A 25,155-nucleotide genomic window follows, 5' to 3' on the forward strand; every position below is an offset into this window, starting at 1 on the left:
CCAGCTGTGAAATCCCAGCTCTGAGCCCCAGATGTGAAATCCCAGCTGTGGAACCCCAGCTGTGGAACCCCAGCTGTGGAACCCCAGCTGTGGAACCCCAGCTGTGGAACCCTCCCTCTGCTCCAGGGCAGAACAGAGCAGGTGCTTCTCCAGAACCAACCCCACCCCAGCTCATGCTGCCCACACCATCCTCAGGCACTGCACCACCTCCCACACAAGGCCCCCCTGCACAGGGCTGGACAGGACTCACCTCTTCTCAATCGCGTGCAGGAACTCATCAAAGGCTCGGAATGGGGTTCCCTCCCCCCAGATCCCCAGGCGGCTCATGTAAATCATGTTTTTTGGCTCTGAGGCACCTGTTGGGACAGAAATCACTGTCAGCAAACCCACAGCACTTGGGAGTAGTTGTGACTCAAGTGAAGAGAACCTGAAGAGGTTGTCATTTGCCATTGTGCCTTTTGAGACCTTTCCAAACACTGCCCTCCCTTACATTCAGTGGGAAAGCATCACCAAGCAGCTGGAACAGCTGGCCAGGAACAAGTTAAACTGGAGGGAAATTAATCTAACCCACCAAAAATCACAAATAACATCAGTGATGGGGCTTGGGGCAGCTCTCAGCACGCTGAGCTCCTCTCTAGCCCTGCAGCACCACTGGCCTCTCCTTACAGATCTCACACCCATTCACACCTCGGGGTGCCCCCTCAGGTGAGAGGGAACCTCTGCCACTCTCACACCCACACCGTGGGCAGAGCAGCTCACCTGTGGCACTGGCATAGACAACCCTTGCTCGAGGCAGCTTGTTCTGCAGGTCCAGCACTGCTTTGCCCATTTTGGTAGAGCTGGCATTTTTGGCTTTGTGGCATTCATCAAACACAATCTGGGGAGGAGTGTCAGTTAAGGAAAAAAGATCTATTTTCATCCTGGGGATGGGAGCAGACAGAAGATAGAGCCCAGTCTCCTCCAAGCAACTGAACAACCTGTCCCAGTATCAAGAGGACTGACTCATGGCCCTCACATGGAATTTGCTGGGTTTGCCCATCCCTGTGCTCTTCAGACCCAAAGTCATCCACCCCTCCCTCTCCCTTCCCCTCCAAGATGTGTTTTGTAATACTGAGGGAGAGGAATGCTGAAAATGTTAATCCCAGCTGCTTCTTCCTCTCCTCCTCTTAACTGCATCCTGGGAGGAGGAGGAGGAGGAGGAGGAGGAGGAGATCTGAGTGTGGGGGATTCCTGTCTCCTGCAGGCACTGGGCTGCTCCCACAGCTGCTCCCTGAGACTTCACAAGCCCCCAGGCTCTTTGTTCCCTGCTGAGGCACAACCACAAGCAGCAGTTTTGTCTCTTGGCTTTATAAGGATACAACTCCCTCAAAGTTTTCCCTGCACCACTCCAAAATCTGTTTTAAGCGTGTCCTGTGCTGTCCCCCGGCCTGGCTTTCACCGATCAGCGCTGAGTAGGTGGCAAAGAGGACTCCTTCTGAGGTAGCTGTGTCACCGTATTTAATCTGCAGGAAGAAAAGAGCACACACAAGCTGTGATTGCTGTCCCCAGCATGTCACACCCATCCCTACCCACATTCCATGCCGTGCTGGACACATTCCCGCTCTGAGAACAAATCCCAGCCTGAGCTCAGAACAGGCAAAAAGCTGCTGGTAGCTGATGCCTTCAGCATTTGAGTTTGGCACTGAAATATGGTGATGACAGGGACTGTAAATGCCTGGAGAAGTGGCCCAGCCAATGTGTCAGCACATCTGGAAGTCTGCAGTGAACTGTGGGGACTGCACAAGGACATAGATTTACTGGCAAAAAAAGTGCTTCCTTTTTTTTTAAGCAACTGTTTAGAGTCTTTCACTGCTTTGACCCTTCCTGTTTGTTTTAATTCCTTCTAGAAAATAATTTTCTCTTTGAGCAAGTGAGATTGTTGCTTGTCTTGCTGCCATGGATCACACATGTAATGAAACACAAGACAGGGACCTGTCATGTAATGAAATACAAGACAAACCCCTGATCACAAGCTGAAGAAAGTTCCATTTGAAGTCCTTTGGGGCTGAAAACAAAATCCCTTTCAACCTCCTCAAGTGGAGCACATTCAGAGATGTCACAAACACCTGTGGTTTCTATGGACTTTGTAAGAGCTGGTTATTCAATACCATTAAAACCATAGGAGGGGATTTAAGTGAACTGGGAAACACCAGAGACTCAACCACAGACACCCAACAGACACCAGTCTGGGCATCTCTGTGCTCCCTACAGCTTTGAGAAGTGATTCCAAGAACCAGCACGGGGAAAAGCTGGCCCAGCAGAGCAGAACACGTCTCACAGAGCTGTTCTCTCCACAGGATTCTTTAGGAATGGTGAAGAAGGTTCCAGCTCTGCTGTACTTGCACTCGCCTGCAGACACTTCCCACTCCCTGCAGGGAACAACTCTGTGCTCCCTGTGCAGCTCCACAATAAAAATAGCTGGAGTCCTGAGTGGGAAGAGCTGGCTGGGAGGAGGGAACAGAGGCTCTGCTGCTGCCTGAGCCTCGTCCTGATCCACGTGTTCAGCCAGAGCCTCCAACTGCTCCTGGGGGCTGATTTCAGAGCAGCAGTGCAGCTCCTACCTTGTTCAGAGCATGCACAGGAATGTGGGAGGCCTCGATGTCCTTCAGGTCTCTCTCAGCATCGTATTTGAGATCATTGGAGACGCTGAACCTGTGAAGGAGGTGTGGGGTGGTTATCTCCTCCTGGGGCTGCTTATCTCCCCCAGCAGTTGGGGCTGGCTATGTCCCCGGGGAGTCAGAGCACACGGTGATTAACAGCTCTGACTAAAGCAGGAGGAGCTGTGCAGAGCTCTCTCATCTCCCACTGCCCACACATCCCAGTGTGAGATCTGACAGCCCGTCTGCCCCTCGGCACAGGCTGTCATCTGCAGCAAAGCCCCGTATTCCTGCACCCTGGAAGCCCAGGAACAACCCTCCACGAGTCCAGGGAGAGCAGGGCAAGGCTCCACATCTCACCCCAAGGAGCGCAAAACCTGCTATTTCACAGTGACTCATTCTCCATCCCTGCTGCAGGGGGAATATTCCCATTTCACAGGCAGCAGTCAGGCACTAAGAGGTGGAAACGACTTACCCAAGGCCACAGCATGACTCAACCCTGAAGCCAACATCAGCACTAAAGAATTCCTTACTTCCAGATCCAAACTAACTCCAAGGTCTTACGGGAAAAGAGGGGAAAAAAAACCCAAAACCAAAAACCCCAACAACTTACCAGAGAGCTTTTTTCCTCCCTTTAAGATAATTTTCAAAGATGATGCCCGCAACAGTCCTGCCCTTCCCGACTCCGGCACCGTCCCCAATCAGAAACCCAGCTCGCTGCCCATTGGGCAATAAAACCTCATGTTGCTGCAAAATCAAGAAAAGAACTGAAAATTAAACGAGATTTGCCTTTGCTAAGAACTTTGATGTCAGCACCACTTAACCCTTTCAATCATCCCACGGATGCACGTGCACTGCTCAGCCAAACGACAGCAGGAAAGGTCAGAGGTCATGGTCAAGTTCACAAGTTCATGGGAATGGCCCCAAAAATGTAAAACCCTCTGCAAGAAAAGCCCAGGGTTCTTGCCTCTTAGGGAAACAGATGCCACAGAAACCCCTGGCTTAAGATAATCCTTCAAAAGGCATTTAAAATGCCAAAGGAGTTTCATCACCCACATTACAGTCATTTTAAAACACATGTGAACACCTGTTCCTGAAAGAGGCATTTTCCTTCAGGTGTGGGACACCTGAGGTGCAGGAGGTACCTGGCAGGCGTAGATGATGGCTTCCAGCTGTAGTGCAGACAGGGAGCCTTTGTCAGCCACGGAGCAGGGCAGGGAAAGGCTGTAGGTGATGTCAGGTGGGGGGACACTGGACAGGGTGCTTGTCTCAACCACCAGGTCAGGATGGTGCTTCCCAATCTTGGCTAAATGACAACAGAACACAGGTCAGCCGAGGTCTTTACCCCCAGGGGCACCTCAGAGCTCATCACCCAGCTGGAGCCCCAGGCACTGCAGAGCTCTAGAAAACCACAAGCCTGGGAGGTGCCACAGCAAACACACAATTTCGTTAGGTTGGTCCACAACGGAGTGAACAAAACTTCCCAGGGCAACACTCACATTTTGAAGGGATATATTCTGCATAGGTCTCTGTCTGCCCCAACTCTTCTGTTTCTTCCTCCTCACCTTCATCTTCCTCCTCTGCAGGAGCCTGAGACTGAAGAAAACAGCATTGACCCAATGTTAATGTTCTTGCTGAGCTACAGACATGTGTGGTGCTGTGCCCAGCCTCCAACTGCCACTGGAACCATCCCCCAGAGCCACAACCCCCCTAAACACAGTCCTGGGAGCCCACCCCAGGAGCTGCAAGAGCTGCCCAATGCCTGGTTCTCACCAAACTGGGGAGAGATGTTTGCACCACTCTTGGCATGGGCTGTGTGAGCCCTGCCCAACCTGCCCTGAGCTTTACTGTGTCCACAGCAAAGTCCTGAGAGCCCAAAGTGTCCCTTAACACAGCGAGGCTCCCCTCTGGGAAATGTAACACACTTCTGGGAAAGGGCAGGGATTTGTGCCTGAGTTTCTTATCTCACTCCCTCTGAAGGGAAAAAGGTTGGAAGTGCTTCCCCCAGCACTGGGATGTCACCAGGAGCATCCAGCACGGCTCTCACCTGGTAGCTGATGAGGAGTGGGGTGTTGGGGACAGCAGAAATGTGGTCACTGGAGCTGTTCAGGCCAGGGAATGATGCACTGGGTGAGAACAGCTGCAACACAGAGGGTGCAGGTGAGGAAAGGCAAACAAGGGGATGCACCAGCAAAGATCCTTGGACACTGATCTCTGCTCCATGCAGCTAGGAGAGAGCTCCCAAGACACTCCACAAGGAGAGACAGCTCCCAAGATACTCCAGGCTGAGGAGAGCCTTTGTCTGCTCCCACACAAACAAATTCACCCTGGAATTTCCCGACAGAGAGCAAGGTCAGGCCAGCAGCTCGTGGCATCCAAAGCAATCAACAACTCCAGGAGTAGCACTACTCCAAGTTTACAGCCTGTTGCAGAGCGCCAGGCTCAATGACAGACCCATGCTCCACCAGCAGCAGAGAAAGATGGGAAGTTCTTAGGCATAAACACTCCTATTTTTAAATAAAATTAAAGAAAAATAAAAAGAAGAAAGAAAAAACCCACCCTCCATTCCTGGAAGGCTGAGTCAGAATTACCAGAAGGAAGCTGGACAGAAGGAGTGTTTTCAGTGCCAGCAAATCTGGAGAGCAGGTGAAACATCCCCACCTACAAATCCAAGCTCAGTTTGGTCTCGGCCAGGAGAGCGGCCAGGAGCTGCTGGAAGGGCAGGATGTGTTCTTGCAGCTCCAGCAGCAAGAAGTGAATGCAAGGCTGAGTTTCCATCACAAAAATCCCCAAAGTACAAACCTTTGCTATCCTGACCCAGCTTTGGCACTCAGCATTCCACCTCGGGAATTGCAGCGGAAGCAACAGGAACCTCAGCTGTGCAGAGAATGTGAAATCCACCCACACAGGTGAGAATGTGCTGGGAGGGCCAAATCAGGTGGGAGCAGGAGCTGCAGTGGGAGATGGATCATCCACCTGTACAATTCCTGCCTTTCCCTACCCTCCCTCACCTCCTGGTTTGATTTTCTCCTCCATCTGTGCTAATCCAGGGAAGAGGAACACAGATCCATGAGAGGGCTGGAAGCAGGAGAGAGACTGACAATTGCACAATCACAGCCTTGCTCTTACTCCACTTTTCTCCTCTCTGCATTATTCTCCATTTTGTCCCACCTTGCCATGAGTTCCCTGGGAAGGGAATCAGTCCCAGGTGGCTGCCAAGCCAATCTCCCTCTGTGTAAATCCCTTCCCTGGGTTCTGAGCTGGGAGAAGGCTGCTCACATCTCAAACAGACTGTGAATGAGCAACAAAAAACTGCATCAGCAGCTCACAAATTCCAGTCACAGGCTTCCAAGGCTGGGCTGTGCTTCCCAGCCTTAAAAACACTGGGAATGTGTGAGATGGATGACAGAAAACACAATGTATGACAGGGACTATTTTTAAAAGGTTATTTCACAACTCCATTACAATCAAAGCTGTTTTGTCTGCTGCTCCTGCAAATATTTCACAGGGTGGCAGCTCCCCCCTCTCTGCCCATTCCTGAGTGATAAACAGAGCCAACATATTGGATACAGCTCCTTTCCCTGGGATAACAGCTCTCCCCACAGGCACCTGGAGGCAGTTCTGTGTCCAGCCCTTTCCACTTTGATCCCAAACCACCTCCAGCTTCAGGGCTGGGCACCTCAATCCAGGGATTCTCAGTGAGCTGGCAATGTTTATTTTTAAAGAGCACAAAGCTGTTCCTGTACCTGGGAACTACAGGTGGGTCTCCCCCAGGATGCATCCAGCTTGGCTCCTGGGATGTCCCATGCATCAGAAGTGAGAGAGACTGATGTTCCTGCTCTTTTCTGGGTCTCAGACAAAAGTTCTGGGAAAACTACATTCCTGATAACCCAGCAGCGAGCTGTGGGTCAGAACTGGCTGCACAGACACAGCTGAGGGATGTCCTGGATCACAGGAATCAGGATATAAAATATTGTGACTGAGTTCCACCACAGTAGCTTAGTGACTGCTCTGGCTGCTCAAAAGGCAAAATTCCTGCAATTCTATGGAAAACTACGATGGTGTGGTGATGTGGGGAGGGACAAGATTATCTAAAATGCTGATATCCCACACCAGTGTGCAGAGGCCAATGGTGAGTCAATCTGGCAATTCTTTCATTCTTTTCAATTTTTTCTACATGGTACCACTTCCACACAAGAATGAAACCAAAATCTCCTGTCCAGGATGCACCTCACTGACACCACCTCAGGAAAAGTTACTCTGTTAAAAAACAGCCAAAAAAAGCAGCAACTCTGCCCCAACTGCCTCAGCAAACACAGATAAGACAAGAGTTAAAATTAGCTGGAGATTCCTTTCCAAAGGAAGTCATTTATAAATGGAATTCCAAGGAGTTAATTGGCCTTATCTGAGCCCAAAAGCTCAGCAGGACACAAGGGGCGAGGGCAGGACGTGAGGAACAGCATGGGACACAAGGGACAGGGACAAGGACTCTGCTGGAGATCCTGCTGTGCTCACACAAGTCAGTCTCACACTTACACAACGTTTATTTCTCCCTTCTTTTCTTCATGCTGAATTTAGAACAGCATTTCCCAGTGAGTTTTTGTTGTGCACCCCACAGACACAGAACTCCAGGATTTTTCTAGGCATTGAATGCCTCAGCCAGAGCTGAGATGTTTGGAAAGAGGCTGCCACAGAACCATTTCTGTAGGGATTTGGACTTCTACATAAAAATCCAACACTAATATGAGAACAGGAGCAACACAGCACGTGTCTCCTCTGTCCTGGGGGATGCATCTGCTCTCCACCAATTTGCACGCCTGGGATGTCTGCAGCCATCTCTTGCATTCCAATTGCTCAGCTCTCTTCCTGCTGCCTCAAACTGCAAGTTCCAACTGGTCTGAGGCTTGCAGCCTGCTCAGGGAAGCACAGTCAGAGACACTGAGCACAGCAGAGCCTCCAAATGTAGCAGTGACTACCCCAGTTGCCTCCTGGGGTGGCCACTTTGGGTGGTTTTCTCTCACTGTTCCTTAGAGAGTGACCTACAATGGAAATGTGAGGCACAGATGGACAGGCACTGCAAGAGCTGAGACTCAGATCCAGTGGATGTGGATGATGTGGCTCCAACAACCTCCAGAGCCAGCTGGTGCCTGTGGTGCCCATCAGTCCCCCAGCTGACTGGTGAAAATGCCCCAAAATGCCCACAATCAGGTGATGCTGAAGGACTGCAGGCAGCTCCCACACCCCAAAAAACTCTGGGATGTAAAAGCTTGCAGGGACTTGGACTCACAAAGTAAACACAAGTGGTGAGTCTTAAGCTGAGACAGTTATTTAGTCATTGTTACTGAACTATTTGCCCTGGTGAACAAACAAAAGGTGCTGCTGGGGGAAGCTGATGATCCATGTCAGGGTGGTTTTCCTGGAGTCCATCCCTTCAGCACTCCTGAGCACCCTGGAGCTACTGAATGTTTTAGGGATAGATCATCCTCAGGATGCACCTACCTGCCAGGAGAAAGAGCTACTGCCTGCACTGCACTCTTCAAGAGTGCATGAATCCCTCTGACACAGGATTCCCTCCTGCTTCCAGGAGACTGAACACCACTTCACCCCTTCCCTCCTCCAGTGAAGACGCTAACAGCGGAATAACATCGGAAAAAACTGGGTTGATTTCTTAATTCCTTGGTAAAACCCTCACAAGATGAAGCCTGAGGTACCTCCTGTCTGCTGGGAGGATGGGAAAGGAGCAGCCCCTACCTCGATCTGGTTCTGCTGTGGTGTGTTCACATCCCATAGTGTTGGCACGTGGTTGAGGCTGTCGGCGGGCAGGAAATCCTTGGGATCCGCGATGTCCGAGAGGGAATCCGCAGGGGACGAGAAGAGGGAGTTGTTGTTGGAGAGCTCATCGAGGTATGAAGAATCCTGGAACAGAGGCACAGCCATGGTTGGAGGAGGCAGGATGAGACCAGAGAGTTCCTTCCTCACTCAGCCAGTGAGTTCTGATTTCTTGCTGCTCAATGAGCGGCTCTGCGCTCTGCAGATTCCAGAAATTAACCTGGAACTGAGGATATACTCTGTGGTGCTGCTTGAAAATCTGTTTATTGAAAAAGCAGGAAGAGCCCTGCTCAGGAGTGTGGGTACATGGTCAAGGCTGACTCGGGCTGTGCACATCCCTGCACCATGGACTGGGAGAGAGAGAAGCATCCAACAGGGCATCGCTCAACTCCACTTTCTGCTTGATTAAAAAGGGCTGCTGAGGGGTGCAAAAGCTTCAGCTTGACCCCAAAGGACTCAAGGATTTAATTAACGTGCAGGGACCCCCAGAGATCCAGCTACACTCGATCACAGTGTGGCTATTTCACTGCAGTTTCCAGTGTGGCACTACCTGGAGCCTGTAGGAAACATCCCTCTCCTCCTGCTCTGCACACACCAGGCTGCCAGGAGCAGGGGAAGGAGCGCTGCTTTCACCTGGATTTGAATCTAGGTAAATCCAGGCAGATCTACCAATCCTCTTCCCAAGGGCCAGCCCCAGCCTGGATAAGGAATGTGCTTCAGCAACAGGGACCAGGCTTTGTCCCTGCTCTTTTTCTGGTGACTGGGCTGGATGGTTTGCAACTGTTTGATTTGGTGCCAGGCCAGAGATGCTGTCTGTTTGAGTCACACGGACTTTGGCTCAGAAAGAGCCATCAATCCCCTCCCTAACATCAAGAATTGGTCTGGTTTCCCCATTTCAGGTGGCGAGAACCAAGAGCCAATAAACACTTCTTGCTCTGCATTCTTCACTGTGGCACAGACTCTGCCCCTTCCCCAGCTCCATCCCATCACCTCAGCCCTTCTCCCACACCAAACAGCAATTTTCAAATTTTGTCAAAGCAGAAAAGCTTTGGTGTTAATTAAGAGCAACGTATTTACAGCACCAAACTCCAGCACTCAGGTCTGGCCAGAGATGAGCCTCTGTCCCTGAGGGAAAGGCAAATCTGTCTTGGTGGCCCCACAGATGCTGCCAACGTGGGTGAGCCTGTGGTTCCTCACAGCCCAGCCAGAACACCAGGGTAACCCACCAGGCTGCTGCCAGCAGAGCCAGGGGCTGCTACAGGAGGAATCACTGCTCACTTCCAGTAAAGGACCAATTTCCCACTACAGGCAGAAAGGCAGCCAAAGACTCTTAAAAGTCACTTAGCCCTGCCTGACATAAACCCACGAGCAGCTGAGCCTGGCCGTGCTGCTCCCAAGGGCTTCAGGCCAACAGCTGGGTCAGACCCCCCTGTCTGCTATCAAAAGCTATGGGCTTGCAGTGCTCAAACCACTGGGACATGTTCCCTTCCCCTTCCTCCCAGGGATGTCTCATTTGGCCAGTGTGTGTGCCCTGAAGCCATCAGTGCAGGTGCTGGAAGCACTCCAGCAATGGCAGGTGTGGTGTGGGGAGTTTGGATTCCTCAGTTACCAACTGCTGGACCTAAAGACTCAGGGAGTGAATGCAGCACTTCCTGGGCAGCTCCTGCTATTGCTGTGGCTATTTTAGGATTACCCAGAAATCAAGGTATGCAGAGACTGAACAGGCACCCAGATTTATCACCTTGGAATTAAGGGATCTCTGGACCCCCCTTCACACTTGAGAAAGCAGAAGAACACTTGGGTGGCTCTGGCCATGGCCAAGAGCGAGTGGCCTGTGCAGGAGCCAGATGGTCCCAGATCCCACCCAGCCCCATTGCTGAGACACTTCCAAGCAGGGTTTGTTCACCTGCAAAGGGCACTGAGAGAGGCTGGGGAAGGAGGAAACATCTGCACACCCATGTCATGGCAGGGGAGGCTGTGGGGCAGCACAGAGGGGCCATGGGGTTCCAACAATAGGAAAGGGCTGGGCTGGAATAGCAACAGGATATGGGAAAGCCTCGTGACCCAACCCAAGATATTCCAGCAAATGTCACCCAGCCCCTTCCATGCCCAGGGAAGACTCCAGCCCCAGCACTGGGCTGAACTGGGGAGAGGAAACCAGCCTCCAAGGCAGAGGGAGGACAATACTCCTCCTGGAAGTGATGCACTGATCCCATCCTCTGCCAGCATTACGAGGAATTAGTCACAAACTTCCAGACTCTCTCGTTTGTCTTAACTAATTGTATTATCTAAAGACTACTAAAGTTAATCACCTGTCAGCTTCCCTGCCCCAAAAACTTCCACCACCTCTGCAAATTTATCAAACCCAGGGTAATTGTTTAACACAAGGCCATGGATAACCAGTAGAAACCATGCCTGGATAAATCACACCACTGGTTTATCTGCTACAAACAGGAGCAGCTGCCTTGGTGACCTCAGGGGAAAAAAGAAGGATCACCTCAACCAAAAGCCCATGGTGAGGGTCAGCTCAGGCACTGGGGTTTGAAATATGTAATTTTGTCCCTCTTTCAGATGGATTAATCAGAAGTTTAAGTTTTTCTCATTAGAAACATGAGGTTCTACACTAGCACTTCTGTTTCAGTGGAAGTTGAATTTCTGCAGCAGATGGAAGTTGTCCTGACAGGCAGGATCTTTATTTCAGATACTTTTCTACAACTGTTTTTTACATAAATCTCATTCCTGGAATTCAGCATTTTTGTGGTGTCCTCTGGACTGGCCCCAGAAGGTCCAGGCCTCTCCTGGGTCAAGGACCCACAGCTGGAGACAGAGCTGCAGGTTGGTCTCAGAGCAAAGGACCACCTGATGCTACTGTAGCACATGGCACTTCTGTAATTATCCCAAAATTGAGATTATCAAACAATTATCTCCCTAGAAAAGATAAGGAAAAAATCAGGGTACCCCGGCCCAGACACTTGATCTTTCTCCAAGCCCCTGGGAACAGCTCAGCTCCCTCAGTCAAAACAAAGTGTTAAAAATAATGAAAGAACAGGTGAAGTCTAAATACAGACAGAACAAGCATCCTAAAAATATTTTTTTTCCATCAAGCCATCAATAGAAATGGTTTATTTTCTCACAATCCAGACACTGAGGAAACAGTGTCTGCAGAGCAGCTCTGGATGACTGCACTGCAGAGCACCCATGTGAAGAGGGGGTTTTATTAAAAACCCAAAACCCTGTCTATATACCCAAATACACACCCACAACCACAGCCACACTTCCAGCCAAGACAGATTTGGCACCTCAAAAGTCACAGATTTAGCAAATTATTATTCAGGAGTAACGGAATCAGCAGCTGGAGATGATCACTATAAAATCTTTTAGCTGCCAAACCCCAAAGTCTGTCTAAATTTGGGGAAATAAACTTGCAGTGTGGAGGGTTTAGCTCTGGCTGGATGGTGCTCCCCTCACTTCCTGCATCAACTTTGGAAATAAAACCCCTCAAAGCCATCACACGTACACAAACACATGGATCAATCCTCAGACAGCTCCTTCTCTCCAAATTCCACACTCAGTGACCAAGTTCTGACTGACAGAATAGCGTCCAGGAATGCACGTTCCAGCAAAACAGAAATCACATCTTTGGGACAAAATAAAAAATAAAATCTATTCCCGGTACCCAACGTGGAGAGGCTTCACTCCCAAAACTCTGCAGCCACTGCACAACTCCCTGGAGACCAAATACACAAGGAATTCCATGGAGGAGGAGGAGGAAAAACCCAGGAAAAATGAGGTTTTACCTTGTAGAGAGACGGGAACTTCAGCCAGAACTGCATTTGGGACATTTTAGAGCAGCATTCGGGGGGCTGTCGGTGCGGGAGGCAGCAGCAGGGGGAGGGTGCTCAGTGGAAAGTGGAGAAAGGTCCATTCACAGCCCGGGCTCATCGGGGGGCTTTAAAAGCCAACATGCAGCAAGCAGAGAAGGGAAAATGGAGACTCAGGGCCCGGCAGAGCTGTCCTGCAGCCGGAGATTTGCATAGACTGTTTAGTCACGACCAGAGGGCTCTTACTTCCTCTAAGTCCAGGGCTGACTTTCAGGAAATGATGCCTGCTTGGTAAGTCAGTGAAATTACTGGCAGTGCGAGGAGAATTACTGTACGTGGTGTAATCCAACCACAGAGCACAGTAAACAGCGCCAGGCTCTGCAGAGCCAGAGGGCTCCGGGCTCCCTTCGCTCCCTCCCCGGCCACCCAAAGCCAGACTTTGTCCCTCTGGCACCCCTTCCTCTGAGCTGGGGGTCCTGCCCTCCTGCCCCCCATTTCAGGGTTCAGGTGATGTGGTTGAAGGGATAAAGCTGATGAGGAGTATTCCCATGTTGGTGTCCCCCCCCTCCAAGAGCTCTATTTGTCTTTGGTGTCTGCCCCACCCCAAATCGTGCCTTTAGAAACCTAAAGGAGTGGCTCATTCTCTTCCCTTTCCTCCCAGGATCGCTGTTATTTCCCAGGGACCGTTGCCTCCTCTTTCCAAGGCTGGCTCCCTTTTAACTTCAACAGTTTTGGTAACAGAAATAAGCAAAATTTCTTTGGGGGAAATAAAAAAGGACATCTGAAAGGGATTTAAACTTAATGAAGCTCTCCTCCAACACCACTGGAGATTAAAAGAATCATCCAAAGAACCCCCCACCCTCTGGAAAATCCCTGGGAACTGTCATGTTTGTTTTGGGTGCAAGAGGCTCCTGTTTGCTCTTCCCTGGCAGGGCTGGTGGTGGGGTCACTTCCAGTTTGCCCAGCAAACCCAGCAGAGCACGGAGCCAGCAGTGCATGTGGAACTGGGGAACGGGGAAAGAGAGGAGCCCTGAGTGTGTCTCCATCCCTGCTCCCAGTCCTTCCAGGCACCCACGGCTCGGCTCCAAGGGAGCACAGCTCGTTCTGTGTCTGAGCTGCTCAGGCAGCTCCTCTCAGGGCCTTGTGCCGGGAACAGCTGGAAAATCCCGTCTTTATCAGGCACTTCTCAAAAAAAGCAGAGCTGTGGAGTGGAAGAAGGCACAAAGTCCTAGCAGGTCCATGAGAGAGGCGAGCAAAGCCTTCCAGGAAGAGCTGAGCGGAGGAATTCTGCTTTATGCCATCAGATGAGGAAGGAGGATGGGCCCCTCCAAGGAAAACTCGCCAGGTTCTGAGGCTGGAAAACCACCCAGAGGGCAAATATCTGCAGCAGGGCTCGTTTCCAAGGGCAGAACTCTCCCAGCACTGTGGCTCCACAGGGATTGAGACAACAGTGAGGATCCACACTCCACACACCTAGTCCAGGAGGTTTCTTCAATAAGCAAATGGGAAATAAAACCACCTTTTCCCTGGCACAAGTACTGCTGTGGCAGGGTCTGCAGTCACAGATGGGGCTCCCAGGAGGAGCTGGAGCATCTGCTGGGCTCCCTGTTCCCAGGACCCATCTCACCTGCAAGCAGCACCTCCCTGAGAGCCAGCAGAACGTCCTGCAGGGACCACAGTGACAACAGAATTTGGTTTCTGTGGGCAGCAGGCTGGGGATAGAGAAAGGCTGAGGGTTCTCAAGGCTCCTTTTCTCTGAATTTGCTGTATTTAAGAGCAGGCTCTGCTGGCTCGTGGGGCAGGTGCTTTAATGACACGTATGAAGAGGCAGAATTTATTTCTGAAATGTCTTAATTAGCAGCTTGCTGTGTGACCTTGACTGAACCACGATGTCCTGCCTGAGCCAATCGAGGTCTCGCAATTTCTGCAACCTTTGGAAGAGCACATGGATTAATTCCTCTTCCTTTTCTGTCAGTGGGGCAAAATGCAGACATGAGAGACCTGTGCTGCTGGAGGAAGTGGGAACACGGCGCAGATACCCAGGGCTGCTGCATTGATTTTGCAAGACCACAGCAGTGTAATCACCACGGGGAAGATAAACCACTGTGGAACCACCACCTGGAATGTTCCCAGCCTGTCTGAGGGGAGAGGCAATCCTGCTCCCCACAATTCACCCAAGAACACGTGTGCTGACAGACAAACAGGGAAAGCAGGATTATTCCAGCACTCACATCTGACTTTTTCCCTTGCAGCCAAGCCCAGGGAGTCGCTGTGCTGGGGAACCTTCTGCACCCCCTGACTCAGACCAACTCTGCTTTGAATTAAAGCATCTATTTTCAACCATGTCCCCATGGTCTGCTATTGGATTCTATTACCAGCACTTTTAAGAGCACTGAGCGTTTCAGACTGGCTTTTCCCGCTTTCGTTGGCTTTGGGAAGGGAGGAGGCAGGGAATGGTGCCTGCCAAGAAACTCAGAAGGCAGATCTCCATCCCTCCTGCCCAGAGTGGGCATCGCTGCTTGGAGGCAGCAACACAGATAAAAACTATCAAGACTGGAATGGAGGGGGATATCTGAGCCCTCCAGGCTCTTTTACCCTTTTCTCCAGGGCCACAGGCATCTGAGGGGGCTTCTGCCATCCACTGACAACAAATTACACCTCAAAAGCTGAATTGTACCTCCCTTCCTCTTGGGAAACCAGCTCAGGGTGCCTGAGCACACCAAGCCTTTGGTCAGTGCACAGTGAGCTGTTATAACCACAGCCTTCACTTTCCTTCCCTCAGGCCTGCAGGATGTGTCAGGTATCTCACCCAGAGGGGTTATAAAGTGTTATTACATCAGCCCAAACCCCAAACCTGCAGTGCAGAAACAAAGACACGAGCACACTTGTTCTCCCAAGGCCAAGAGCCAGGTAACTGCCTGCAAATAGATTTTAATGTCTGTGTTCCCTGTAGACATAACTCCAGGACAGCAACAGAAGTTCCAGGACGTTTCTTATTCCAGGAAACTCTTTGTTTCAGCCACAATCAAGTGTTCCATATAATTTAATAACTGTTGCATTGATTTCTCCTAAATCACCCCAGCTCTGTGCACTGCAGCACTTCTAAAAATTAATACTTTACTTAAGAGCGGGTTAATTTCTCCTCCTGCTTTAACAAGGAAGATTAACAGGAGATTGCAAGGGGCTGGTGGTGAGGAGAGGGCTGGTTTATGATTAACACGGGGGGGAAGGAGCCCCCATCCAGCAGAGCAGATCAAACAAGGCTGTAACTGCATCTTTACAGCGTTACTGAAGGTGACTCTGCCCAGGAGCAGCCAATTCCTCCTGGCCCACAGGATAAATCCATCTGGCCTGACCTCCTGCCTCCAGCCCAAGCATAACCCATGTTTAAAAAGGGGACCAGAGCTCCTTCCAGAGCATTTACACCCAGAGCTGCTTCACTGAGGGGAGAAGGAGGATCTGCAGAGTGCCCTGCACACCCACTGTGTTCCCAGCTCCACCTTCCCCTGGAGCTGCTCCCCTTCCCCTGGAGCTGCTCCCCTCCCAAGTTTATTTCTCAGTGGACCTCAAGGCATATCAAGTCAGCAGAGGAGGTTTCTGTGTGTTCAGCAAAGTCCTGTTCTGGAGCCACAAGTCACACAAAATTAGGCAAAGGGAACACAGACTGCCAGCAAAGGCCATCAGAGATAACAGAGAGCTCACAGGAGTTCAGCAGAGTCTGTGTTTCAACTAATTCTAAACTGACCAGGGCAGTGAAGTTAAAGAAAAAAATCTGTGGTGGCCAAGGGGAGCAGGAATGCTCTCCTAGAGCAGGATGCTTTGACTCTATAATGCTCTGGGGACAGACACAGCTCACAGGGACAACATAGACCAGAGGATAAGTTAAACCCCCCTGGATTCAATCTTTTCTTATTGCAATTAACAGCTCTCACCATCAGTGTCACAGGACAGCACCACCATGGCCACAGTGCCTTTGCAGAGCTGCTGCCCACGAGTGCCAGATCCCAGCTCAGCAGCACCTGGGACTGCAGGAATTAACAGCAGGAACAGAGGGAAGCAAAAGAAAACAAACCCTGCTTCTCTCAGGACTCTGATTTGTAAGAACACGTGGGCAGTCCGTAGACTTTTCCATAAGGAGGTGGCACCGTGTGGTTGGGATGAGACTTTGGCTGAAGACAACAGTTCCCAAGACCAGAAACGCTGTCAGACCCAACGTGGCCTCCCAGAACTATTTTCTGAACCTCCCTTCAAGCCACTTGTTTATATAAAAAATGCCAACAGATCGGCAAGGATGAATCACCCAGGAGCAAGCCAGAACCCAAAAATATTGTGGAGGAAACAAGTTCAAGTTCACATCAGGCTGTTCTGGCCATGCAGCAAAGCACCTTCCCTGCTCAGCAAGGTGAATGGTTCAGCTACAGAGAAACTCCCAGAGCCACTAGAAAATGTGGCAATTCCCACTCTCAGCATCCCCAGGTCAGCAAAGCCTTTGCAGCACCAGGACCCCCAAACAAAACATGGAAGGATGAGGAGAGGAAATGCCAATGCCAGAGGAAAAAGCACCAGAACTCCTGCTCTCTGAAACCTACAGCACACAGAAAAATCACTGCCACCAACGGAAAGGGTTTGCTACACAAATTCCTCAATCATTTGCTCTTCAGACCTTTCAAATCCTTCTTCATTATTCCTCAAAATTCTGGATTCTGCTACAGGAGCAAAGCCAAGAGAGCAGCCTGTATCTATGTGTGAAGGCAGCACAAGTCCTCAGACAAGCACCTGATCCATTTTGCCTGCCCAAGGACCACAGATTGGATCAGGAATCTCTTACCAGCAACTGCAGCAAACTCCTCATGTTGTCCCTTGGCACAGTTGGACCAGCCCTTGCCACTCCTACCACGGCAGAAGGAAAGTGTGGAAAAGACAGGTACTTTCCTGTACAGCCACCTGGAAAGATGGAACCACTCAGCTTCTCCCACCCCTCCTGATGGCAATTTTCAGCTTCTCAAGCCAAATGCCAGTATTTAACAATTTGGTGTCTGGGACAATGACAAATCAGTAAAGTGGAAAACATTGATGAAGGAAGGGCTGGAAAAACTTCAGGAAACTCCCAGATGGCTCCAGACTGATGCCACTGTCTCCAGTTCAGGGTCTGCTGCTCCAGCAGAGCCAGGCTCCAACTCTGGCTCCTGTGAGCAGATCTGCAGCTTTTCTCTGGATGAGCAGTTCCTGGTGGCTCAGAGACCCCTGCAGTTTATCCATGACTTCCATGTCAGTGCTTAGTGCATCCAAATCCTAGTGAGCACCAGGAGAGATCATGTAGGGGGCTCAGAAGTCCAAAGCTGAGTGTTCAGGAACGCTGACCTGGCTCCATGCTGCAGAATGAGCTGTTAGAGCACACTGGAGCCTGAAATTCCTCTTCCAGAGACAGCCCCACAGGTGAAATCACCCAGCACTGCTCTTTGGCTCTGGGGAGCTCCAAACACACCCCAGCCCTCCAAGGTACCAAGTCCAGCAGGGTGAAAACAGAGCTCTGACAAAGCCTGATCCACTGTTTCTCAGTTTCAGCACACACAGGGTGACACATCACTGCCCTGTTACCTGTGGAATCTCCAGGGACCAGAGCATGAGCTCACAGGCAAACCATGGAACAGGAGAGCACCATAAAGCTGCTCTGCTCCTCGTGGGAGCACATGGCACTACCTGGTGGTACAATACCCCAGTGAAGGAACTGTTTGAGCTGTATTAGGTTCAGAGGACACTTTGCTGTGTCCATACTGGGGGCAGAACACCTGCAGGAACATTGCAATAGGCACAGAAAGAGTCCAAAGAAAAGGCCTAAAATCACCTCACCCACATCCCATCACTCACATCCCATCACTCACTTCCTCTCCCAAAGGATGAGAGCAGCACAAGAATTATTTCTTGCTCTGGGAATCATTTGAGGTCACTCACACACCTGCTTTGTCTCAGAGCCTCCTGCTCTTTTCTCACCCAGCCAACACAAAGCATCTCCTTTCACAAAGAACCTCCAAAACTCTACTCCTCCAAGCTGCCTGAGATCAATTTCTGTGATGCAGCAGGGAAGGAAGCTGACTGACCACCAAGATACTAGAAAACACATAAGTCAAAGAAATAATTAAGCCCTTTTCCCGTTGAAGCCATCAGCCAAACCCCACTAGACCTGGAGGTGAGACCTATGGCAAGGACCCCTCTCTCCCCTTCCCATCGCAGCCCGGTAAATGGTCTCACAAGTTGATGAGATCACCTTTCTGCCTCGTTCCTCCCACAATTAATTCTGCAGGAGGCAGAGATCAATGCTGCTGTGATTCAATTATTTACCTGGTTTAATCCAGCCAGAAAACCCTGACCAGCCCAGTGCCTGCCCTGGTTGGTCCCTGATGTGAGGCACAGGGAGCTGGATGTGGGGACCACACCAGTGGCCACCTCAAAAAGCACAAATCCCCAGCACCTGCTCATCCAAATCTGTAGAAATCAGAGCCCCAAGAAGGGTCAAAACCTCTCTTTGGCCACACCAAAAAACCAAAACACAACGAGGAGGAATTAACACACAGGCACCAATGTCTGTATTAATTCCTAGAAAGGATATAGCCAGTCCCTTTTTCATTCCAAAGTCAGCTCTGTCATATCAACTACTTGCAGTTTTTACTGACTAATCTTACCATAAGATGTTGCCAAAAGCCAGTGCAACATTCCCAAACATCATGGAAAGAGCTCCTTCCCACCCAGAGAGATCCCTGAGGTGAGGGAGCTCCAGAGACACCGAACGACTCGAGGGTCACTGTTCATTCCTCCCACGCTTCAGTTCTGCAAAAACTGACCTGGCTGCACTCTTGGAATGCTGGGCACTGAGTTGATGTAATCTCTAAATATTCACTATTCAGGAATCCACCACTTGTAGCCACTGAGGAAGAACATGTGGCACAAGAGCATTTTGGGAGGGAAATAACTGAAGAGTCTGAAGCGTGTTCAGTTCACACTCTGGGACCCTCCTGCAGCCAGAACCATCCCCAGCACTGCCAGTGTTTATGCCAAACACCCCTTTAAAAGATAGAAGCAGTTTTATCACAGAGAAGCTCCTACCAAACCAGGGACACCTTTCAAATTCCTGGTGTCAGAGGACTGATCCCAATTGCACACAATTCTTCTCCGGGGGTGGACAAATTTATCACCTATCTCTTCATTCTCCCTCAGTAAGGCAACACTGAAAAATAAACCCCAGCATTCCAAAGCCCTGTTTTCCCCCCAAAGATATCAGGAACTCTGCACTTACCTGAGGAAAATCCCCATTTTTTGGTAAAAAGTCAGTGGGGTCCACAGTTGCATAGTTTGTATCGAAGAAATGTGGTCTGCTGATGGAATCCATATAAAAATCCTGAGGGGGGTTAAAATATTGCCTGTAAGGAAATGGGAGAAGCAGTTACTCCCTGTCAGTCCCCAGCACTTCTCAGATCACTTCAGCCTCTGGCAGCAGTGAAGCTGAAACTTCAGGATGTCACACACAGGAGAGGGATATTATTGGATATTATCCAGAAGAGAGATGGCAAAATATTATCTCTACCAGTTCTATTCCACCTCCCAAACTCAGCAGTGTAAAAATGTTGAATTAAGAATATAATTTGGGGGAATTTGTGTAAACCAGGAAGGATTTAATAGGTAACAATGGTCTGCAGTACCCAATATTGCAGCCCTGATGACAAAGCAGAATGAAGCTCTGGGACGTCCCAGCATGAAAGGCGTGGTGGACCTGCCAGTCACACCAGGTAAGGACATGAGGTTCAGGGAAACATCACACCTGAATGGCAGTTTGGGCCACAAAACCCCCAAAACAGCCCCACAAACCAGCTGTGACAGGGAAACACCCCTGTTAACCCACCTACACAGGGGCTTCAGCACTCACAGACCTCAAGGGCAGCTCAGAATGGAAGGGTTGGTGACTGGGAAACACAGACAGAAGTTTTACCCAGGGAGAGCAGCTAGGGATGTGACTAGTGTGAGTTCAAAGGCAAGATCTCTGCTCAGCTAACAAGGGAACAAAGCAAAGATCCTGCCTGGGCAGGGCCATGCCAGCTTCCTCCTGCTCCCTGCACCCTGCGTCCACTTCCTCTGGGCAGCCAGGGGCAAAAACTGCACAAGAGCACCCAATTTCCTTCCTCCTGCCCAGGAGCAGCTGCTGGCCTCTGCTCCAAGCCACCTCCTGGTTTGTACAAACCCTTTCCCTCTCCTGCAGGAGCAAGGAATGTGCTTTGTAATCTTTCCCATAAGGGAATTGCTGGGCTCCTGCTTGGGCAATTGCCACCAACACCCTCGGTGCTGCAGCCACGGGATGTCCACCTGGGCTGGATGGTTTCCTCTTGAGGGGAGCTGCCCAAAGAACTCACAGCCAGAAATTTGAACAGAGGGAGAAACAGAGTTTGAACAGAACTCCTGCCCAGGAGCTGGGAATGCCAAGCTGCCAAAGGATTATTAAGCAATTAAGGTGCCATGTGTGGCCAGCAGCTCGTTAACGCACTCGGTGAGCATTTAAATGTGGATTTATGTGCAAACACAGTTATCTCCTCTGATAAATACGTTTTTCCTGCTCATTTCCATCACTAAAGATAATATCCTGTAAAACAAACAGCTCCTTCCTACTCCTTTTCTGTGCTGCTACCTGCTGCAGAGACACCTGAGGCTCTGTGTGAACACACCTGCACATCCCAACTCCTACAGTCCAGCCCTGATTGTTGGCTCTTCGTAATCCATCCAAGGAAATTAAAATCTGGGCATAAATTCTGGGAATGAATGTATTTCCACACAGGAAAAGGCTGGTTTAAAAGGCTTTCAAGTCGAGGCCGCTGTGGTCTCGCCGTCTCTCACACGAGGACACGGCTTGGCCAGCGTCAAGGAACTAACCAAGGAATAGGAAAACTATTTTTACTGGAAAAGTGAACACCCCCTCCTGTTTCCCTGGCACTCTGTGGCCTGGACAAGGGTCAGTCAAGGTAATGAGAAGGAGACCAAGAGAGCTCCAACCTCCCTGGCCTGCTGTGGGATGACCAGCTCTGGTTTGCATTGTGTTACCCTCAGTCTTGGTCTTTAATCCATCCATGTGAGATGCACTTGGTTCCTGCAGTGTGCAGGGAGAGCCCACAGCACCTCCAGGCACAGCTCAGAAATCCTCCTTGGAAAGCCCCCAAATCCTTTCAGTACCTTTGGAGCTGGGCTTTATCTTCCCTTGAGTCAGAACTCAAAGTGTTCTCCCTCATTTCCAGGGCTGGCACAGAGCCATTCACAAGTTCATTTGAATTAAACTGGGACAAAAAAAAGCTTTAACTGGAAGAATCAGGTCAGTGACCCTGTCACAGCCAAGGTGTGAACACAGCCTGCAGCCAACTGCTCTATCCCCACCTCTCCAAGGGTTTAGCTCCTGGCAAACTGCTCCATGGGAGCTACTGTGGGTCAGCAGCTTCCCTCAGAGGCTGAGGGGGCTCACTGGACACCCAAAAACCATTCCAGAAAGGAAATTTATGGTGGTTTAATCTCACCAGATGCCCAAAGAGGAATGCTCCACTGCAATTCAGCATTGCAGCTGCTCATCCATGACCCAAAGCATCCAAAGCCCTTCTGGGCCACAATGTCACTTCTCTGAGACCTCCCATGGGTGTTTTGTCCAGGCTCCATCCTCTGTCCTCCACTCAGGGACACAAAACTTCACCTCTCAAGCTGGTGGAAGATCAGGGAGAGATGAGAGACCTCTGGCTGCCTCAGTTTCCAGCCCAGCACTTTCCTTCCTCATCAGACCCCAATCCATGCTTTTCAGAGCCTGCTTCACTATTTCAGCAAGCAATGCCGAGGTGGAAAAGGGCATAAAAACAGCAAGAAAAGGTGTTGTGTGTATTGGAAAGTGGGGACAAAGCTTTGCTGCATCTGTGTGATGCCTCATCCAACAGCACAACTGGGCTGCCCCAGATCCCCCTCACCCAGGAACGTGCTGAGCCTCCAGCAGCAAGGGAAGCTGAGCTCTGCAGGGATAATTTCTTCAGAAAAGAGCTGAGCTGCTGCTCTTCACAGCCCTGAAGCTCCCTGGCTCTTTCAGGGAGGTTTAATACACTGTTGACATTTGTCAGGTTAAGAAAATCTGAACCCAAGAGGCCACGTTTGGGGTCTTCTAAAGAAATTCCCTAGCATGAAAGTGAACTCCTGAAAGGAAACAGGAAAAACCTGCTTCAGGATAAAGGTGTTGCTATGAGAATAAGCCCTGTCCAAACACAACCACTTGCAAATGAGATTTCTCTGCAAGGATTCTGAAGAAAAACGTGCACCACCTCTAATGCCAGCTGCATTTTTCCGTGTTACAGAATGGGTTACAATTACAACTGCCTTTAAAATCTCACTCTTCAATGTTTCCATTCCTTCCAGGATTCCTGCCGGTAACCCCCTCACTCTAAATCCACCTAAAACAGAGTCAGTGCCACTTTCAATTACAAAAAGCACAGAGATTTTTTATTTTAATGTGAAATGCAGATGCAGAAAATCTCACCTGAAAAGTGATTTTTACAGCTCCTGGGGTATGAAGAACAAAAAACTAAAGGTGCAACCTTGGCTAAATCACTCCCTAGCAAATCATTACTACAATGGGCCTCATTTGCAGAAGTAACTCCAGCAAAGGCAGCAAGTCCAGGTTTGTGTCAGACACAGGCATGTCCTTGCAGGATCGGGCTGTAACGTTCCCGGCAGCTCTGATACGAGCGGCACCGAACAGGAAAAGAGTGAGGGGCTAAACCAGAATGAATGGTCAAGAGAGAAAAAAAACAAAAAACAAAACCCCAACACAATAGATAAACACAATCTAATCTTGTGGTTCAATGCAGCAAAACAGAAATTCTGTTATAGCTCCCCGGAGGATTCACAACGTGTAATTTACAGGAATCCTGCTCAAAAAGCACAGCCCCTTCCAATCAGCCAGGCTGGCCGAGAGCAAAGGGCCTGAATGGATCTGAGAAGTCTCCTGTGGGGAAGAGCTGGCACAGCCCAGCTCCCTCAGCATCTGTGGGGCAGCTTTTGGTACCCTCTCATGGGGAACTGCCCTGTCCATCCACCTTCCCAGGGCCACCAGCGCAGCAGAACCGACACAGGGACACGAGTCCCTTCATCCCCTGACAGAGGGGCTGATCCTCACTGCTCCCACCTGCCTGGAACACCCTCACAGCGAGGGATCCCACCATGAAAACACCAAAATCCCTCCAGGAGGGAGGCTACACTAAACCCCCACTTTAATTCCAGGCACCTGGAACACAGTTGTTAGCTCAGGATGTCAAATTCTGCTTCTTTCAGTTCTCCTTCTTCCCACCCCTGACCTAGATAAAGAACACAACCTGTGTATCTGTGCCACTCCCTGGATTCAGAGATCAAAGAAGCCATGGATCAGCCTCCAAACCTCCAGCCCCACCAGAGTCTCCATCCAAGTCACTCAGTGACAGCACAAGGCCACTTTATGTTATCCAAACATTTGCCATATCCCACTTTGTGACCCAGAATGGAGGCTCATTGTAAAGAGGGAAAATGAAAAACAACATTTTTCAGTACAGACATGACATGGCTGTTAGTGTCAGTCACTTCCAGTGAAATGACAAAGGATTTTAACTTCACCCAAAACCTGACACCTGGTACAGGTAACACCTTCCTCCAGATCTGTGCAAAGCCAGACACTGCCCAGTGTGTTTGCTCAGTCAGATCTGCTAAGAATTCCATTAGTGTTACAAACCCAGGCTAAACCAAGGCTGCTCCTCCCTTACTGCTGCCTCCAGGTTTACCAGAAAACAAAGGGTTTTTCTCATCTTTAAAAACTAAAAGCTGCTTGCTGCTGTTTCCAAGCTGCAGCAGTGTCTGAAATGCCACAAGATCGGTGAATGATGCAATTATTTCCCCATCAGATCGTGAAATAAAGTAAATATGGAAATCAGTAAAGAAACAGTTGAATCACGGAGCGTCCAAGAGCAGAGAGGATTAGACAAAGGAGAACAGCACTCACTGGTTTTCACTTGGGAAGGAGGAGGTTGGGAAAGAGACTGGGTAGCAGCTACTCCATGAGTCGGCGGCCAGCGTGGAATTCTGCAAGCAAAAGACACAAGAGTTAGAGCAGCAGAGGCCTGGAACCATTACCTGGGGCTGCAGATCTGAGGGCAGGCCCATGGCTTCCCTCCCTCAGTGCTTCCCAGAGGCAGAGGCGGCTCCTCATCTCTCGAGCACGACTCCAGTTTCAGTTTTGGAACCTACTCCCCTACCACAGACCCCAGACGTCAGGGGTCAGTCCCCTTCCCCAGCCCTTTCACAGGACACTGAAGGGACAAGAGGAAATGGCATCAAGCTGTGCCAAGAGGTGTTCAGGCTGGACACCAGGAGGAATTTCTTTCTGGAAAGGATGGTCAGGCTTTGGCAGGGGCTGCCCAGGGAGGTGGTGGAGCCCCCATCCCTGGAGGTGTCCAAGGAAGGGCTGGACCGGGCACTCAATGCTCTGGTGTGGTGACAAGGTGGGGATCAGTCACAGATTGAACTTGATGACCTTGAAGGTCTTTTCCAACCTCAGTGATTCCATGATTCTATGATTCACTCTCTGTGGGATGTCAGCACCAACCCAATAATCTGAAATTGGCTGGCAGAGGTCACACCCGAAAATATCCTTCTGTGCCTTTTGTCTTCCCACTTCCCTGAACAAGTCTCCCATAATGGGAAGCTCTTAGCCCAGCTCATACCAATAAAATCGGGGAGAAAACACAGTATCTCCTTACTCAGTTCCACAGCAGCCTTTAATCTGTTTTTTGTGTGCCTAAAGCAATGAAACCTTGTACTTGAAGCAACAGGAACTTGCA

The 25,155-nt window shown here is 50.2% G+C and overlaps 1 protein-coding gene across 4 annotated transcripts in view; it reads right to left on the minus strand.

The window, feature by feature from the left end:
- The window catches only part of SBNO2 (strawberry notch homolog 2), a 47,409-nt gene that overhangs the window by 14,990 nt on the left and 7,264 nt on the right, over window positions 1-25,155 (minus strand). For 2 of the 4 annotated variants that reach the window (XM_015651785.2, XM_015651786.3), the window contains exons 3-13: window positions 24,318-24,397; window positions 19,578-19,701; window positions 8,388-8,552; window positions 4,684-4,776; window positions 4,136-4,232; window positions 3,782-3,942; window positions 3,250-3,383; window positions 2,601-2,691; window positions 1,359-1,502; window positions 760-877; window positions 251-356 (exon numbers count right to left, since the gene is read on the minus strand). In XM_015651785.2, the coding sequence (XP_015507271.1) occupies window positions 251-356; window positions 760-877; window positions 1,359-1,502; window positions 2,601-2,691; window positions 3,250-3,383; window positions 3,782-3,942; window positions 4,136-4,232; window positions 4,684-4,776; window positions 8,388-8,552; window positions 19,578-19,701; window positions 24,318-24,397 (1,313 nt within the window). Of the gene's footprint in view, window positions 1-250; window positions 357-759; window positions 878-1,358; window positions 1,503-2,600; window positions 2,692-3,249; window positions 3,384-3,781; window positions 3,943-4,135; window positions 4,233-4,683; window positions 4,777-8,387; window positions 8,553-12,262; window positions 12,426-19,577; window positions 19,702-24,317; window positions 24,398-25,155 lie in introns of those variants that run through there. The other 2 variants (XM_033520205.1, XM_015651787.3) reach the window with 2 other exon arrangements.

This window comes from Parus major, chromosome 28 (genome assembly GCF_001522545.3).
Source record: "Parus major isolate Abel chromosome 28, Parus_major1.1, whole genome shotgun sequence".
NCBI classification, from domain to species: Eukaryota; Metazoa; Chordata; class Aves; order Passeriformes; family Paridae; genus Parus; species Parus major.